This window comes from Heterocephalus glaber, unplaced genomic scaffold (genome assembly GCF_053883595.1).
Source record: "Heterocephalus glaber isolate CG9 unplaced genomic scaffold, H.glaber_assembly_v1.0 deba00001444, whole genome shotgun sequence".
NCBI lineage: Eukaryota > Metazoa > Chordata > Mammalia > Rodentia > Bathyergidae > Heterocephalus > Heterocephalus glaber.
The window spans coordinates 15,245,551-15,263,688 of NW_028258297.1; the positions used below are offsets into that span (position 1 = coordinate 15,245,551).

Below are 18,138 nucleotides of genomic sequence, written 5' to 3' on the forward strand. Positions count from 1 at the left end.
TGAAACGGTAGTTTTTCCATTGTGAATAACATCACTTTTATCATTAGTATAAGCTTGCCAAGTACCAAATTGAATGTTTTAGAAATCAATTTTCATTCACAATTTTCCTCTCTCTGTCACTCCCTCTGTCTCTTTTCCCTCTACTTTCTTTTTCCCTCCCTCTAGTTATAAGCTTTTAAAAAGTTACACCTCCTGTCATTCAGTCACACAGTACAACTCACTTAGAAAAGCACAAAAATTTCTGTAAAGTTTCTGAAAAACGTCTATAAATAAGTTCGTCATTTTCTTGGTAAAAAAAATTCTCATATGATTTATTCAAACATACTTTCATGATGCATTTAATACTCAATTTATATTACTGATAAAGTTGATGTGTAAACATATAATATGTTTTACATTATTGTATTCCATAAAGTGAGATTCTTTTTAGTTATACCTGTTTTCACATTCACTCATGCACATACAATGTGGAACTGACATGGATTGCATAAAATTAATTTAAGGAGCAATACAGACTGTTTTAATCCAGAGCCTGTCTAAAATGGTCTGAAACAATGAAGTTCTTTATCATCATTCATATGTCTCTCATTAAGATTAATAATCAACTGAAGAACCCAGTCATTCCACATTATGTTTTTTTAAACAAAGACTAGAAATTGCATGACTTGTTTTGTATTAAATTTGAAAAAATATCTTCAGATGCACAGTGTGCAGTATAATTCACATTAGCTGAATTTATAATATGACAAATATGATCAGAGGAATCTGTAAGCACATATACCATATCTCATATTCCTAAAGTTTGAAAATATAGGAACATAAGACCTATTTGAAATATAGATAACTCCTTTATATTTTAGAAATGAGGAATAATTTCTAAACTAGTTTTTGTATTGATTAAGTTTATTGGTACATTTTAGGTATACATCATGATCACATTCATCATTGGGAATTTGCATTTGTACATGATATATCTTGGTTCTTATTTTTTTCCCATTCCCCTTCCTTCCCTTCAACCCCCCTCCCTCCACCCCTCCCTATTTACAAAAGTTTTGTTTCTGTTTTTTCCTTCATTTCTCATTTTTTCTTTCTCTTTCCTTTCCCCCACACCCCCTCCCTAGTTCCCCTTCCCCTTTGAACATTTTCTTCCTATTTCACGTTATCTGTTATACATTTTGGTTCTTATTTACACTTTCAGTTTCTCATACCAGAGAAACAATTTGGTATTTACACATGTGTGTCCTACTTATTTCACTTAAGAGTAGTTTTTAATTGAAAATATATTTGAAAGATTGTCTATACTGAAATAAGAATTTTACTTTTTCAAAAATTCAGCCTTATAGATATTGTTTGAAAGATGCATCTTTAATGGCTCATAATATTGACTGTTTCTAAAAACCTGATTATTAGAGTGCTGCTTGAAAAGTAGCGTGGATATGCGAAAACTTTTCTAAATATCAAGAGCAGCTAGAAATTTCCCTAACCCTGAATCATGTATTTAAGCAATCCTGAGAAGAAGCTGCCCCTTCCCCACCCTGAACCATCTTGCATGTGTAACGTAATCAGGGCGCATCTTAGAATTACACACTCTGCTTTATGAGCTGCGAAAGTCAAAACTGCAATATTCCACAGCTTTTAGCAGTTGTAGCATTCCCAGCTGTGGACTAGCTCATTTCACTGGGTGACTCTTTCAAAACCGAAATGTCTTTAGAAATATTCTTTATGATTTGGGTTTTTCAGTGGGATAACTATGGGATATCTAAATGTTGGATAAAGACCAAATTTTATTTTTCTTGCTTTACACTATCAAAATGATATGAAAGAAAATGTGTATACTCAAATAGATAAAAACTATTTTTTCCATAAGTACTTGCCAATACCAGAAAAGGGTAATAATATGACATTTTCGTAAAACTGCAAGTTCTGCTTTATTAAAGATTTGTTGTAGTGCTTTGCAAAAACCATTTAAGAGCATTGGAATTCTGTAGAAGACCTTGATTTAAACCGGGCCTTTAAAGAAACAAGGAATCTTATTTTCCTAGTTTACTATATAATTTAAGCTGCTGTTTGTTGTACATTTTTGATGACTTTTGGCAGTGTAGATATTTCATAAATAGGAGAAAAAGAAATTGAGACCAGAAATAGAAAGTATGAAATGCTGCAAAAATTCTTCTCTTCTAGTATTTCCAGTAGCACTTAAAATAACATAAGAAAAAATACTGTTGTGAAGTATGTTTTAAAAAGCATTATGACAGCAACAGGAATGTCCTTAGATAGGTACAGATTTGTGTTTTCTTTACTTCTCTATCCAACTCTTTTGAGGATCAAAGTATCATTTTAAGTCAGTGGGAGCTCTATTGTCAGGCCAGTCCTATATGGATACAGGGCAAGACGAGAATTTTGGGTCAAATGATGGAATTTTTAGTGCCAATTTTCATGCAAATAGTGCTGTCATTTATCTAAAAATGATGGTTATAATCCAATTTTAAGAGAACTTCTAAGTAATTTTGTTTTGTTTTTGCTTTTTTTTTCCATTAGCATTCCTTGAGTTGCAGTAAGCTAGGCTTATCTGTTATATCTGGGACTGTAATTTGTGGACTTGCAACAAAATAAGTAAAGGTGCGATCAATTCTGTAAGATGGATCATATTATAAACACTTCCTTTATCAATTGAATTTTAAGTGGCTGGCTCCTAATATGCTCTCAATAAATGTTTACTACATTAAATATTTGTGTTATAACAACTCAATAATATAAATCGAACACTTAATTATCACTGCTTGTGATTTAGTTTTAACCATATCAGTGTTTGCAAACTTACATTTACTAATACAATATGATCAAAGAGAATGTGTCTGTATAGGGATTTTTTAATAAACCATTAATATGTTTTTTAGCTATTTCAAGGTAAACTTTTGAAACATCTGTATAGCCATATTATATTGTAGAATTTCAGACATATAAAATATGGAGAAGTTAGACATAAATACTAAAGTATGTTTTTAAAAATATTCTTTCAAAATGTGATTGAATCTCATTTCAAAAACCAGATCCATTTAAAACACATAGTTAATAACATATAGCTTGTTGTAAATGACATATCTTCCAATGGGAAAGGAGAAAAGAGAATGTCTTTTGGGAAAGAGACACTGTTGATCTGTTCCAAGCAAAAGAGTTTGCATTTTGCTTAAAACAAAGTAATATGCTCATTCACTGATTGTGTGTGTGTATATATATATATATTTAAATCACATAATTATAAATAAATGAGGTTTCTAGAGTTAACTTGTAGAAGATGTCAGCACAACATATATTGAGATTTCATTAGCCTTTTGAGTGTCTATAATATGATGGGCACTGTGGGTAAATAAAGAATAATACATTATACAGTGTAATGGGGAAGACAGCTAAGTAAACCATCCCTTATAATATGGTGGCTAAGTTCTATTCAGTAATAATAGGGATATAAAGAAGAAAGTTTCTAATGTAACTTGGGAAAAATAGGATAAAGTAATTCCTTCCAGAAGATGAGATGTTTAGAATGTTTTTGAAAGACAGTGTAAAGACCAGGCTGTTGAATTTGATCTGAGTTGTGAAGAAACAAATATGCTCTGCTACAATGCATCTCTAGGACACTTTGCAAGTGAACTTAAGAAGAAAGAAAATGTAAAGATGAAAGTGTCTAAAAGATGTAGTCTAACTTCCTTTCCATGGCATCCTGTGATCTAGTCCCCCTATTTCACTAACCTACTTTCTTTTACCTTTTTTTCTGCTCCCGGAAGTATATGCTCCAAGTGAATTACTTTCTAATGCATCATGTTTTTTCACTTCTGTTTGCCTACTTTTATACCACTTTGCATCTCTAGCATACTTTTTTTTGGTCTCAGTTCCACTTTCTCCTCTTGTCTAGCACCTGCAGAATGTCTACCTCAACCATCACTTCTGTAAGGAATTGGTTACCCCATTCTATTCGATTCCACCTCACAGCCACATTCTCCTTGAATAGTATCAGTGCACCCCTTATTACACTTTACTGCCCTTGTCTACCCGTCTGATTCTATTTTATTCATCCTTAACACCAAGGGTGATACTCGGCGTATAGTTATTGCTCTATCTCTCTATCTCTGCTACAAAAATAGTAATCAGAAAGAATGGCTTGGACCATTAAAGGTTAAATTTAGGGCAATGTGAGCAGAATATGATTGCAATTAGGAAGAATGTAACAATACTACTGTACTACATAGAAGAGAGTATGTTCACAGAAAGTTTATGGAAACTGTACAGTGGACCCTCGAGTTACAACCAGCCAGACATACGATCAACGTGGGTTATGACCGGAAGTTTAGTTTTAACTTATGACCAAAGTCTTGAGTTATTACCAGAATGCCAGGCGCTTGTCCCTCCAGATGGTCTCAGACACAGATTTAACCTTAAAGAGTTCTGGAAGGAACATTACAACATCCTTTCCTGTGCAAGGTTAATTGAGAAATCCTGGGCCAATGTCTCTCTAAGGATACCAAAATCTGCCTGTGTACAGGAGAGAGACTTTGAAGGCTCTGAGAGGAACCTGAGCCTTCAATTGACCAACTTGAATTACAGCTGCCCTCAGGAACAAATTGAGTTTGTAAGTCAAGGGTCCACTGTATAAGGTTTGTCTTTGTTCATCCTGTTAGTCCAGGTGAGATAAACTGGGTTTAGGAAATCTGAACACTGTGATCATTGGAGAAATCTTACCTGTTGTGAAGCATGCATTGTTTACCAGCCCTTACTATGGTGTGAATGAAGTACTCGTGGTTCACTTTTTTTGTCCTGATTCTGATTCTGAAACTGGCTTTTTGAGTTATCTTGAAATTAAGAAAAGCATATGTGAAAACACTCAGAAAAGCCAGAAGTCATGGGAGCACAGGCATATAATCCCAGCACTCTGGGATGCTAAGGCAGGAGGATTGTAAGTTTGAGCCCAGTTTGAGCAATATAGTGACTTAGCAAGACATTGTCTCAAAAATAAGAAATAGAGAAAGGTCTGGGGGTGTAGTTCAGAGTGAAGCCTCTGGGTTCAAAACGTCCAGTAATAAATTTTAAAATAAACTAAAATAAAAATTTTGGTCAAGTATAAATTAATTAATGGGCATTCTGACTTTTACATCAGCCTTGTGAGTTTATTTACAGTGAACACATTTTTGAGTAGCACCCTTACATATGCTGATGAGTAAGGTGGGCACTGCGAGGAAAGGCATAGGGTTCACTAATATTCACTAGTTTTATTGTATTGTTTAATAATAATATTATAATATATATAATATATATAATCCAAGTAAAGTTTTAGAAAGTTTTGTTTTCCTGTTTTGATAATCTTTATAAAATTTCCTTTCTCTGCTTCTCTTTTATTTCAAACAACCTAGCTGAAGAATAGCAGAAAAATATGCCATCTATATACATATTTATGTCATATATACACATTTATATACATAATATATGTATATGTGGGTACTTATGTAGACACGTATATACATACATACACATTTTATGTACATATATATTCCACCATGTCCTACAGTGGCAATCTGGTGGATCTCAGGAACATTCAAAATTAAATCTCTGGTAAAATTCAGTCTAAACAATATTATCAAAAACTCTTTGGTAATGATGTCATTATTATTGCTGTATAAATTCTTTCATGCTGCTCAGACTGTGAAGTATATTATTGTCATAATGTTATGGGCTTGGAAAAATTAAACATGAGGAATTTCAGCTGAGTTTCAACACATATTAACTATTCTAATTGACTTTCTTAAATGAGTATCTGATAAATCAATCTTACAATTCCTCATGTTTCATGACACGTTTAACTCAGTACAGACACTTAAGAATCATTATGCTGTGAGAGCTTTAATACAGATTCAGGATCATCATAATTAAAATCATACTCTTACCTGATGCTGAATTTTAAGCCTTTTCATTTTTGTTGTAATTTTCTTTGGTCTATACTTTGAATTTAATACTATAACATTGATAGGCAGAATATATAATCAAGTTAAACACCTTGGATATGTTGAAAAGAAATATTTTGTCTTCAGGGTAAGACATAAAATCTGGCCTTAATTGACATTCTGTATAAATACTCATCACCTCGTGGAATTCTTTAAAGATATCCGTTCCCTCCTGGTCCTTGCCATGAAGATAAAGAATGCCTTAATGACTCTATTGAGGTTATCATTAAAATAAAGGAGATTTTCAGGCATCAGCTATAAATCACTATAAAATAGCCTGTGGGTAACCTTTGACACTACTTATTTGAAATAAACCTGGGCAGATTCCTAACTTTTGTCAGTAGGTGGGCTAAAAGTCTTTTCCTTTCTCTTCTTCATTTTTTGCAATATTGGTTCCTCCCTAAGTGACTGAAAAGAATTTGTATGTGTATAAATTGGTATGTGTTTTATATTGAAATAATGTAGGTCCATTAAAAGAGTAATGTTAAGTATGTTTGTGATGTTCATTTCAAATACTTATTTAGACTTAAACAGTATATGAATCCATTTGGCATTTAATTGTAATGATTTTATAAAATAGTTTATGACTTGATTGTCATAAAAATTTGCCAGGGACCAGGCCAATAGCACTTAAATTGGGTGTGTAGGCTCTGTCATATAGTGAATAAAAACTTCTTCAGAATTAAGAAAAAAAAAAAGCATGATTTCAGTGTTCAATCTTGTCTTTCAAAGAAATTGTTGCTTGCTGGTCCTTTCTTCTCTTGGCATTAAGGTTTACTAAAGACAAGATTATTGGAATATCTTTTAATATCTTTTTTTTTTTTTATTTTTTTGTACTGAGGATCCTACCCAAGAAATGTGTGAGTGATAAAAATGTCAACATGCTAATAATACCTTAGTAATCTAAAGGGTGAGAGTACTCAGGTTGTCAGTGAAGATTCTTTTAATGGGAAAAGTTTTCTTAAACAGTTTGTAATCTGATTACTTTGCCATCAAGAATTCAAGAAAACAACTAAAACAAGAAAGTGAAATATAGTGATATGATTGTTACAATCAGAAACATTAGGGGCTTCCTTGGTTTTGCATAACCTTTTCCAGCTTTATGTCTCATTCACCACCCATCTCACACATGTCCATTTTTACCCATGATTCCACACCTTAGAAAATCTGGCTGCCACTCAAGTCTCCTAAGTAAGATTGTCATTAAGCTTTAAATAGACTACTGAGAATCCTAGGACTCATACATGCACATATATGAGCTTTGGCAATAAGGCCTTGATTCTACTAATGGAGTTGGTATTCAATGATTTTAAATATGATTATGCCTTCTATTTCCTCTCCCCATCTCCCCAGGTTGCAATCTAAACATGGTCTGTCTCCGTTTTACCAGAAAATTATAAACCCAAATATGTGATTCAAAATATGTGATTTGGTTTTAAGATCATCAATATGTCATTAACATTTTCATCAGTATTGTTTTCCTGAATGATAAGCTGTCCATGGCACCATGGAATATTTTAACTCTCTTTGATATGACTCCGGTGCATTAGTTGGCAGCTAATTTCTTTTGAGGGTGTTTATTTTATTGTGCTATTTGATAGTAATTCCTTTTGTAGATTCAGTAGAGATGTTGTGCTCCTTTTCAGATACTGTCAGAGCCGTCTGCAATAGAGAGATGATGGTAGAATTTGATCAGTATGACGTCCATTTCTTTAGAGTTTGTTTTGTAAAGCTTTATTGCTCCGGAAGCTCATGTTTACTATGCCAGTCCATCCCACCATTTGACAATTTTGTAGTCCTTGTCTAATTTCTATATGTATCTTCAAGTAGAACTAATAGTAAAGTAACAGTGACAAATGCTTTGTAATTGTGAATTTAAGGACTGATCAGATGGTAGAAAGAATGCATTACAGTTTCCTGTATATTCAGTGACCAACTTCTCAATTTCTCTAAAGAATTTGTGAAAGCTTTTGGAGATTTACATTTAGAGGTTAATAAGATCTGGTATGATTATTAACATTAATTCTTACTGCTGTATGATTTCTTTTAGCCTCTTGGTTGAAGAACTATTAATCACTTTAAAAGATAATAGCAATCACCCGGATGTAATGAACGCCATAGGACAAAATAACCATCATAATTAGGATTTTGAAGTTGTCTGGGGATGAGAGGTTAAACAAAGTTGAACTGCAACACTGTAGATTTTAAACTGGTTCATAGCTGTTCTTGTCAAATATTATTGTTGACACTTATATTCGTCTTGTTCTTTTCAAATTAACTAGAAAAATTCTATAAGTAGCTTTCCTTCTGGTACTGTGGGCTAAAGGAATATGACATTCTTTAAATATATGGAAACTGTATTTATATAATATGTTTTTAGAATATTTTGGAAATAAAGAGTAGAGGTTAGATAAAAAATAATCTAAAATTGAAGTCTCAAAAGATAAATGAGAAATTTTAAGGGGAATGAAGAAGACAAAAGTAAAAGAGAAGGAAGAAAAGTTTAAAGAAGAATTGTACCTGTACGTTCACAGTACGATAAATAAAAATGATACAGTTTTATTACAAATGCAACTGTTCAAATGTCTTTACAACAGCACAGCTGGTTTCAACTCAGGGTGGTTTTGTCCCCCAGGAAACATCTGGCAATGTCCAGAGACATTTTTGGTTGTTGCAACTGGGACAAAGTGCTGCAAGTATCTAATTCCTCTAGGTGGAGGCCAGGCATACTGACAGACGTCCTACAACACACAGGACAGCCCCACAAAATAAAGAATTATTCAGCCCAAAGTGTCAATAGTGCTGAACTTGATCAAGTCGTCCCTCAAAGTGATCGAAGTTATCAAGTGGTCCATCAAACAGGAGGGTTGAAATTACACTGTCTTTTATGACCTAGTCAAATTGTGCCGTAACTGTCTATTTTGGGAGGAGACTGCCTGTACAGGGGCATAAAAACATTAGGAAGCAAGACCTTTTGGGAGCTATCATACAAGTATTCTGTGTAAAAAGAGTGGCATTCCTTTTTTGGTTTAGGTATTTCACAGCAATTTTTTAAATTTATGAATGTAAAAGATAAGTGATATTGCAGAAGCCACAGTCTTTACCCTTTCCTCTATTGTTTTCAAATTTTTGTGTGTTTGTATAATTTATGGTATTGAGACATTAATCAAAGAAAATGAGGAAAATATTAAGATGAAGACAGAGAAGGAACACAGGGCACTTTAAACAAGTTGAATGATGGGTATTATTTGAATTTTTTTAATTAATTAAGGGCCTACAGTACAAATGTAAAAGAAATGTGTAATTACCAAATTGAAGCCAGTGTCCCCCGACCAAAGTACTGGTATTCACTTTTAAAACACACAGGTACATACATTAAGCAAAAGTGTAAGATGGCAAAATAAGAAAGCCAAAGGAGGAACTGGAGCATATTACCCTCAGCTAAATAACTTAAGGCTTGCATTTAAATAGCAATTGGGTCTAATGGTACCATTAACACAGCAAAAGCATACCTATCAAAGAATTCCTGGAGCTCTTTCTTTTTGGTTAACAAGGCATTTTGCATTTTGTAGATCAAAAAGGAAGCATCTGTTCAGGAAAGGGGGCTTCAAGCCTATGTGCTTTGTAAGATGATAGACTTAATTTTTAGAGCCCTACCTCTAGAGTTAGGATCATCCACTTGAGTAAGATTTCTAATTCTTCAGGGGCCAAGAAACTAAAAAAAATTAAGACTGGTTTACAGTTTTCTATGTGTTAGTTTGATTGAATCTTGCGCATAAATGTAGACCTTTACTCCTCCAAGTTTTTCATAAAGTAAACATCAACACCAGTCTTGTTGGAGATCGTCATACCATTTCTATTTTGTCTTGTCTCCTCTAGAAAACCTCTTTATTTGGATGGGAAAGGTGAAAGGGGGCTCCCACCATGAACAACTGGGATAGAATAAGAGAGGGAAAGGTTGAAAGTAAGCACACACTTACAGGGAGGAGTGGTGCGCCAACAATGAACATTATATAATGCAGGCTGTCATGTAGCATTCCTAGTAAGATTATTTCATCGGGGAGAATAATAGCTGCAGCATGATTAATTGTGCAACATGTTTAATGAATGTCTTCACTCTTCCCCATATGTTGTTATAGCTACTTACTTAACATGAGTATTTGTGACAAATATGAGGAAATCAGTTTTCAAGCCATACCGAAGAAGCCTGAAGTTTATATATTTACACCACACACATAGATAGGCATGCACAGACACATGTATATACACACATGCATGTGTATTCAGTCTCATTATATGACGATTGAAAATTAAGGAGCTTTTATAAATGAAACAATATAGTAAATCTATAGACAAACTGTCCTCAAGGAATTCAATTTAAAGGAAAAATGTTCCACAGACATCTATACCTAGAATTTAAATAAAAAGTAAGTGTACTTCAAACTTTTCTTATTATTGACTGCAGAAAACAAATGCTTCTAAGCCACATGTCTAGATGTCTGCCGATTTCTGATTTTCCAGTCTCCAGTAGATAAAATCCATTAATAAATAGTGGAAGTACTGTGTGATAAATAATGAATGAGTAGATGTATGAATGGATGAGTGAATAAGTTTATATATTCTTGTCTTTTGGCATTAGTGTAATATAGATTTACCTGCCAAATACATGTTTGATATTTAATAATTAATGTAGGTAAATATTTAAGTGGAATTTCAAAGCAACTGTGGTGTGGCATGGAACCACACTAATATTTGAATAATGATAATGAATAAGGATGTAAAGTTGAACATTTTATTCTGAAGGATATCATCATTCGCACATCATAGGTGGGGCATCGTATGGGCCAACAACTCAGGAATAGGTCTATTTTCATATTGTGAAGGACAAGGATTAAAAATAGAAAGAAATGAGTAGACTTCCTTAGGGCACTGATATCCCTATCTTTTTAAAGTCTCTGTTAAAAATTTTTAGCAAAGAAATGAAAGGCCGAGGGAGACAGGGAGAAGAGAAATAATCCTCCAAGACTGTGAACATGCTTTTTGTTAAATTATATTTGTTTTTTCTGAGTCATTTGGTTGTTCTACATCATAAAATGATGAATATTAATACAATTTTGTTAGAAATATCCATTTTCTATAATTTATCTAAATGAAATGGGTTGTTTTCTGTATTTATTTTACACTGTTAAGATTATCTAGAATAATCTATATGTTCATGATGACAATTGGCATTTCTTCAGTACATTTAAGGTTACAAATTTGTGTCACATTCTTTTCTCTACATACTTTATCTCTGGGCCGGGAATTTAGCTCACTGGCGCTGTGCCTGCCTGGCAAGCATAAGGTCCTGAGTTTGATTCCCAACACAAAAAAAAAGAAAAAAAAAAATTTACCTCTAGGGTGGATTGTCACAACCTGAAATACAAATTAATTAACGACTCCATAATATTTCGAATACAGTGCACACAAGATCATGTTAATTGAGATGTTTGCTTTTGAGCAAGTTATAGTAGCTATAAGTAAGCAGAAAATGCATGGACAGTGTTTATTTGGATTTTATTTGCTTTGCATTCCTTTTCAGACAATATCAGCCAGTAGTTTATTAGAAGAAATTATATTCATGAGAAATTCCTAAACCTTACATTTTTAAATAAAAAATATTTACTCCTAGATATATATTTTATGTGAATTCTTATTATTTTTCTCAAAGAATAGTCTAAACAACTTTTTAGTATTGCCAAAAGAAATTTTTGATGCTGTGCATTGTAGAGAACAGAAAAGCACACAAAGTTACTAAAAATAAATCCACAGTTTGTCCCTTAACTTTGTAACTAATGTAGAAAATACCAAGTGCATTATTTTATCTTGTTTCATGTATATTAACCTTCATGTGGTTTATTGTATGATAGAATTACATGGTTAGGTTCAAATTTCAGAAATTACATTCAATCCATGTCTTTTTAAGTTTAGGGTGAAAGTTGTCACATATATGTAAAAGAGCATTGTGTGTTGAATCCAAAAACCTGAGCCTGAGTAGAACTTTCCCATCCTTAGTTTCTTCCATGAGATTATTAATTACTTCAGAGTGCTTAAGATTAAGCAATTGATTAAAAATATTTATAGTGAAATCTACAAATGAAATAATAGCTTCCAATTAGTAAAAACATATTTAATTTAACTTACGTGTTTAAGTTTAAATTCTTTATATGTTATCATATACAAGTTGGAGCTACTCAACAAATACATAAATTATTCATAACTATCTCTGTGTGTACATGAAATATGCCTTTTCAATAGTTTTAATTAGCAACAACATTTACTAATTGGGCATGGAATTAAAGGCAAATTGCTTTCCTCAATTTATGATGATATACTTCTAGAAATGCTATATTTTACAGTGCTTTCTTGACCTTGAAAATGATTTGTATTCTCTTATTTGTAACTTGTTTATATGTATTTTTAAGTTTATACTTTATTTGTAAGAATAGTAGTTATCATGCTAAGCTCTCCAGTTGTTCCTGAAGAAAGTAGAAAAATATATCTCTTCAATATCTGTTGCTAATAGTCATAATTGTGAGAATTCGTGCCAAGAATAAATAGTTCATGTCCATTTCATAGTTAAGGTTTTTAAATTTTCATCTTGTTGAATGAAAAATAATTAATAGAAAATGGGAAACTACTGTGATTTCTGTATTTTTCATGAATAATGAGCCCTTGGTGTAGTATCTCAGAAGTAAATTACTGATGAAACCAAATTTTGAAATAATATCATACAATAGATCAAAGTTATTTATTCAATGACCACTATAAGGATCAAGCATGTGAGTTCTTCCTAAATATACTATCTGCCCTGTCACAGGGTGGAAGAGAATAAAAGGGCAATTCTGACTGACATTTATATCAACTTTGGAACTGTCAGCCTCAGTTATGTCCTTGGGGCCTTGCACTTTTTGGCTTTCAGACATCTGTGCTGCCTTGAATTAGGAATATTAAGAGTTCCAGTGGGTCTCTTGCTTTAATAAATGCTTTGAATACTCATCTTTTAGCATGCACAGGTAATAGCTCTTAGTGTTTAAAGCTAAGACGTATGACATTTCACCCTATCAGCATCCACAGCCCTCTCCTCTTCATCAACACCGTCAGTCCCCTTGTGTATACACTAACACTGTATTTCCTCTGTGCTCATAAATCTCTCCTATTCCAAGGCTGGGAATACATTGACTTCTCGATTTTTCCTGCATAGGCAAGCTAAACAGCTACTTTTAATTTCTCGAAGCATTCCCCAAAACTTTTTCAAGAGTTGTTGATACTGTGAAAAGGAAATTCTAGGGCTGTCACAGAAGCCATTGCTTTCACACAGAGGGTAGTAAACAGGTACAGCATTTGGTGGAGGGGGAGAAATGCCTGGAATTTTCATAGCTGCATAGAAAATATTTAGCAAAGTCCATACGGGGCAATCAGGATATTTAGATTTAATTGGTGGGGACAAGATCTGAATTCTAATCCTTATTGACCCATTGAACCTCAGTGGCATTTAGTGTATTATGCACATGAAAGTTTCCATTGTTTATTGTTAGAATCCACCGTGTCCCAATCAGATGTTAAAGACTGAGGTAATATTGCATAATTTGTCGTGTTGCCTGCTCATATTGAGGAATTTTTTTTAAAAAGAACTTTTAAAATATGTTCCCTTTACATTGTGTAAGGCAGTGGTCCTCAAACATTTTAGCATACATCACAATCATCTGGGAATACTTATTAAAACACAGATTTCTGGGGCAAAGCCCCAAAGGAACTGTGATAGTTTGCCTTTCCACAAGCTCCACCATGGTGCTAAGGGTGCTAGACCAGGGAGCACATGTTGACAACTACTCATCCATCCCCAAATACATATGTAAAAGGGACACAGTACTTCTGTTTGAATTGCCCAAATGAGTGTTTCAAATTGAGCAATCTGGGGATAATTTTTCCCCTATAGTGTTTTAAATGCAATAGTAAATTTCTCAAAGTTATGTCTTGAATCATTCATGAAATTACCCTATTTTACTTCCTACCAAGATTCTATGAATGAATACAAATTTGAAGTAAGGATCATTAATTTATTATGTATCTCACAAAATACAAGATTGCCAGTTTGAATTATCTCATGGATTTTCAAATAATTATTCTTTTCTCTGAAAGAAACAAAAAATGAACTAGAAAATTCGGAGAGTAGTTTTTCCTAGGCAGTTCATGAGTTTTGTTAAGTACACCTAACCACAGTATCAAATCTAATAATAAACCTCTTTAGAAAATAAACTTGAAATAGATGTCATTTTATACAGTGATTAATTTCAGTGTTTTGGGGGTGAATATGTAAGTAAAAATTTTATTTGCATTAATTAACATGTTTCCAGGCCACCTAATTATCCTATTTGATTAAAAATTTTTCTTCTTTCAAGCATTTGGTCTTCTATTGGTAAATATTTTATATTCTTAACTCATGAAATATTACCTAAGGTGAAACTAAATTTTTATTCTACCATAATGTGCATGTGAAATTGGATGTAATATAAACAATGTTGTACAAACAGGTGGCAAAGTATTCTAATTTTAGCATACAAGAAAGAAATACAGTAACTGTCTTTTTTGGCAGTGTTAAAAAAGTGACATAATATTATCTGATACTTATATGATACAATAGAAATTTTAGTTATATGGTAGGATCCATAAATTTTATGTATGAAATTTCCTAGTGGCTAATATAGGAAGATATAAAATCAAGTTTTATTGAAACATAGAACAATTGGAAATTATCAACTATGCCTAGCTGATCTCATGCAGATCTTCATGCCACATATGTCATACAGTAAGGAAAATCTAGAAAACCAATCTGGATTTTAAAAACATGATGTGTGTGAAGTGTTTAGAACAGTGTCACATATAAATAAGTAGTACATATTAGGACAATGTTAAAGATATTTGTTTTAATTTTTAAATGAAATCCAAAAATGTTTCTTGGAAACCTAGATGAAATGGTTATTTTATAAGAAAGTTAGAAAATTTTCTTCTTTTTTGTGTTTAACTCAGACAGGAGTTCTGATCAGAGCTACACAACCATTTTAAGTCCTACATCACTGAAGTTCCAAGTGCTCTGCCTAAGCAGAAGGATACAAAGATGCTTGAGATTGAACTTCTGTTCTTTAGAGGTTTTAAAAATGAATATTATAAAGGAATATTTAAAAATATCTCTTACAGGTTACATTAATTGTGTGCTTTCTGTGGATAGCTGAGGGCATTTATACTTTGTCTTTTACAACAAAAGATTGCGGTATGTAGTTGAAAGTGACATTATGTTGACAGCTAATGAAACATTGTAATGTTCAGATTAAATGTTAAGATCATGGATTAGTAGAATAATTTAATGGGAAATGACAGGCTGTACACTTGTGTTTTTCTAGACATTTTAAATCACCCTTTCCTTATCACAGCTCATGTTCTGATGATCGTTGCAGGATGAAGTGGCACAGCCACTGAACCTATCAGCTAAACCCAAGACCTCTGATGGCAAATCACCCACATCACCCACCTCTCCCCATATGCCAGCTCTGAGAATAAACAGTGGGGCAGGCCCCCTCAAAGCCTCTGTCCCAGCAACGTTAGCTAGTCCTTCGGCCAGAGTTAGCACAATAGGTAAGTTCTGTTTCTTTGTTCTCTATGATTTTCTGTTTATAGCAATTGAATGAAACCTTCTCTGATGGCATATAACACATAACCCTGTGCATGGCTTCAGCTCAGTAGAGCTCAGTAGTGGAGTTTCAATTTAAATAACTGTTTTGGTCTGCTCTAAACATACAAGTGAAACTTCTAAATGAAGTCCAGGTTATAATGTCCCCTAAAATACAATAGCATGAGTTAAGTTTATATATGTAGCTACTTGTCCATAAGTTTATTTTTACAAAGAGCCTAAATGACTAACTGTAGTGAGCTGTGGTTCCAGAATGTCAGTAGGTAACTTGCCTTTTCCATCACTGAAATTTATTTCCATTTTTTTGATGTGTACAAAGTGTACCTAATGATGAAATATATTTTGCATAGCTTAGCAAAAAAAAACAAAACAACCCACAGGTTATGAAGTTCATTTCATTCCATTTTCTTTGAAAGTTTTTGATGTCTTCACTTCTCCATAACTATAATTTCAGTAAATAAACAACCAAGCAATCTTTCTATAATCTGACCAAAAAAAATCAGTGATTTTTAATTTATACATAAACTAGAATGTCAATACTTAATTCAGTCACTCAGCCATTCAACGCACAGTCATTGAAATGTGTATTACTTGAATACAGTGATGAGGCCAGCATACAGACTGGCCCCCAAGTAACTAGCTTAGTGTACTTGGGAAAAGTTATCTATCCTGTGGTCCCAGTCAGGTACAATAAGTGCTACTTCAGAGCACAGATACAATTCTGTAGTCAAAGAGAAGATTGGATTCTGTTTGGGAAGCATCAAGGAAAACTAAGTTCGAGATAACATAATAAAAACTGAGCTTTGCAGAAGAGATACACTCTTAGGCATTACAGTTTTAAGAAAAACCAAAATTTCAGTAGTATAGTATATTCTTTTAGAAATGCACTAATTTGCCCAGAGTATGGAATGAATATGTAGTAGAAAGTTATGAACACTAAAACTATAAGATGTAGATGGGATCAGATTGATAATATCCTACCTAATTTTGACATTTTCTCCAAAAAACAATGTGATCAGAACTTTCAGAAGAATATTAACAACTGAAAGATATTAGAATAAGAAAACTTTGTTTTAGTGTAGGGCAAGAATAAAAATAAGTATGCTAAAGCAAAGGGGAGAATAGATTGAGGAGATATTATTAAAAAAGAATTGACATCTCCACAACCAAATATATCTATCTGGTAAGGGTCAAATTGGAGACAGAGACATCTGGGATTTAGAATTTATGAACTAATAAAGATTTTGTGTCCATGAACTCTGAAAGAGAAGACTAAAGTGGGATCAAATTGGGAGGTGACCAAAATATAAAAGTTCAGTATGCATTGATTTTGAAACACACAGTGTTCAGGAGGTAGCTGCGAGCCTCACCATGATGTAAAGCAGGTGCTGGAATTTTAGATGTGGAAATAATTCCTTGTCAAGGCTGGTGAAGCCAGACAGCAAATAAGTTTAGCCAGAAAGACTGTGCCTAGTAAGAAGAAAAGTGGATGATGAATCATAGAAGTGCCTATTGTACTAGTTAGCTATTGGAATATTAAAAGTTAACTTAGAACTTCGCCCCTTTAAACAGCCAACGTTTATTATCTGAGTTTCTAAGCGTCAGCACAGCTGGTTAATTCTGGCTTAGGGTCTGTCATGTAATTGAAGCCAGAGCTGCAGTCATCTGTGGGCTCTACTTGGAATGAATGACCCATTTCCATGATGACTCGCTTCTGTGGCTGTTGGTTGGAGACCTCAGCTCTTTGCCACATGGGTCTGTCCCCAGGGCTGCTCATACCATGACAGAAAATCTTTCCAAGTGAGTGAACTGAGAGAATGTGTGTGGAAATGAAAGCCACAGTGCCTTTTATGACCGGTCCTTCAAAAATCACACATCCTCAGTTCTGTTTCAATCTTCTCATTACAAGAGGATCTCTAAGTCCACCCAACTCAAGGGAAAGGAGAATTGGGCTCTGACTTTTGAAGAAAATAGTTTCAAAGTATAGTATCTATGGATAGATAGATAGATATTTAAAACCACTATACACACTGTAGGTGAAACATTAATAAAGAGTATTTTGGGATAAGAATGTCACCTTAGCCTAGGAAGATCAAAAAGCTTTCTCCAAATTAGCAGTTATTCTTAATGGTGGTGCCTTCTTTAAAAAAGTTACAGAACATAAAAAAAAACTTTAGATTTAGCTGGTGCCCATAGATGGATAGATTCTGACAAAGAAATTTCAGTAGACTGGTTTGAGTAGACTTCTAGGTACAAAGATTTGAAGAACACGAGAAAAGACAGCACAGTTGATATGGAATATCTTTCTTAAACTTGGTATTGAAAGATGATTGTAGTTTGAGAAGGCTGAACAGACAAAGATTTAAGAATAGGTATACATTCCTCCCGGTGGTGGAAAGGAAAAAGAGTTGGGGAGACATA

The 18,138-nt window shown here is 33.4% G+C and overlaps 1 protein-coding gene across 47 annotated transcripts in view; it reads left to right on the forward strand.

Moving 5' to 3' along the window:
* Sox5 (SRY-box transcription factor 5) overlaps positions 1-18,138 on the forward strand; it is a 973,116-nt gene that overhangs the window by 913,736 nt on the left and 41,242 nt on the right. For all 47 annotated transcript variants that reach the window (XM_087213447.1, XM_087213465.1, XM_087213460.1 and 44 more), the window contains one exon: positions 15,485-15,662. In XM_087213447.1, coding sequence (XP_087069573.1) covers positions 15,485-15,662 — 178 coding nt within the window. The remainder of the gene's footprint in view (positions 1-15,484; positions 15,663-18,138) is intronic.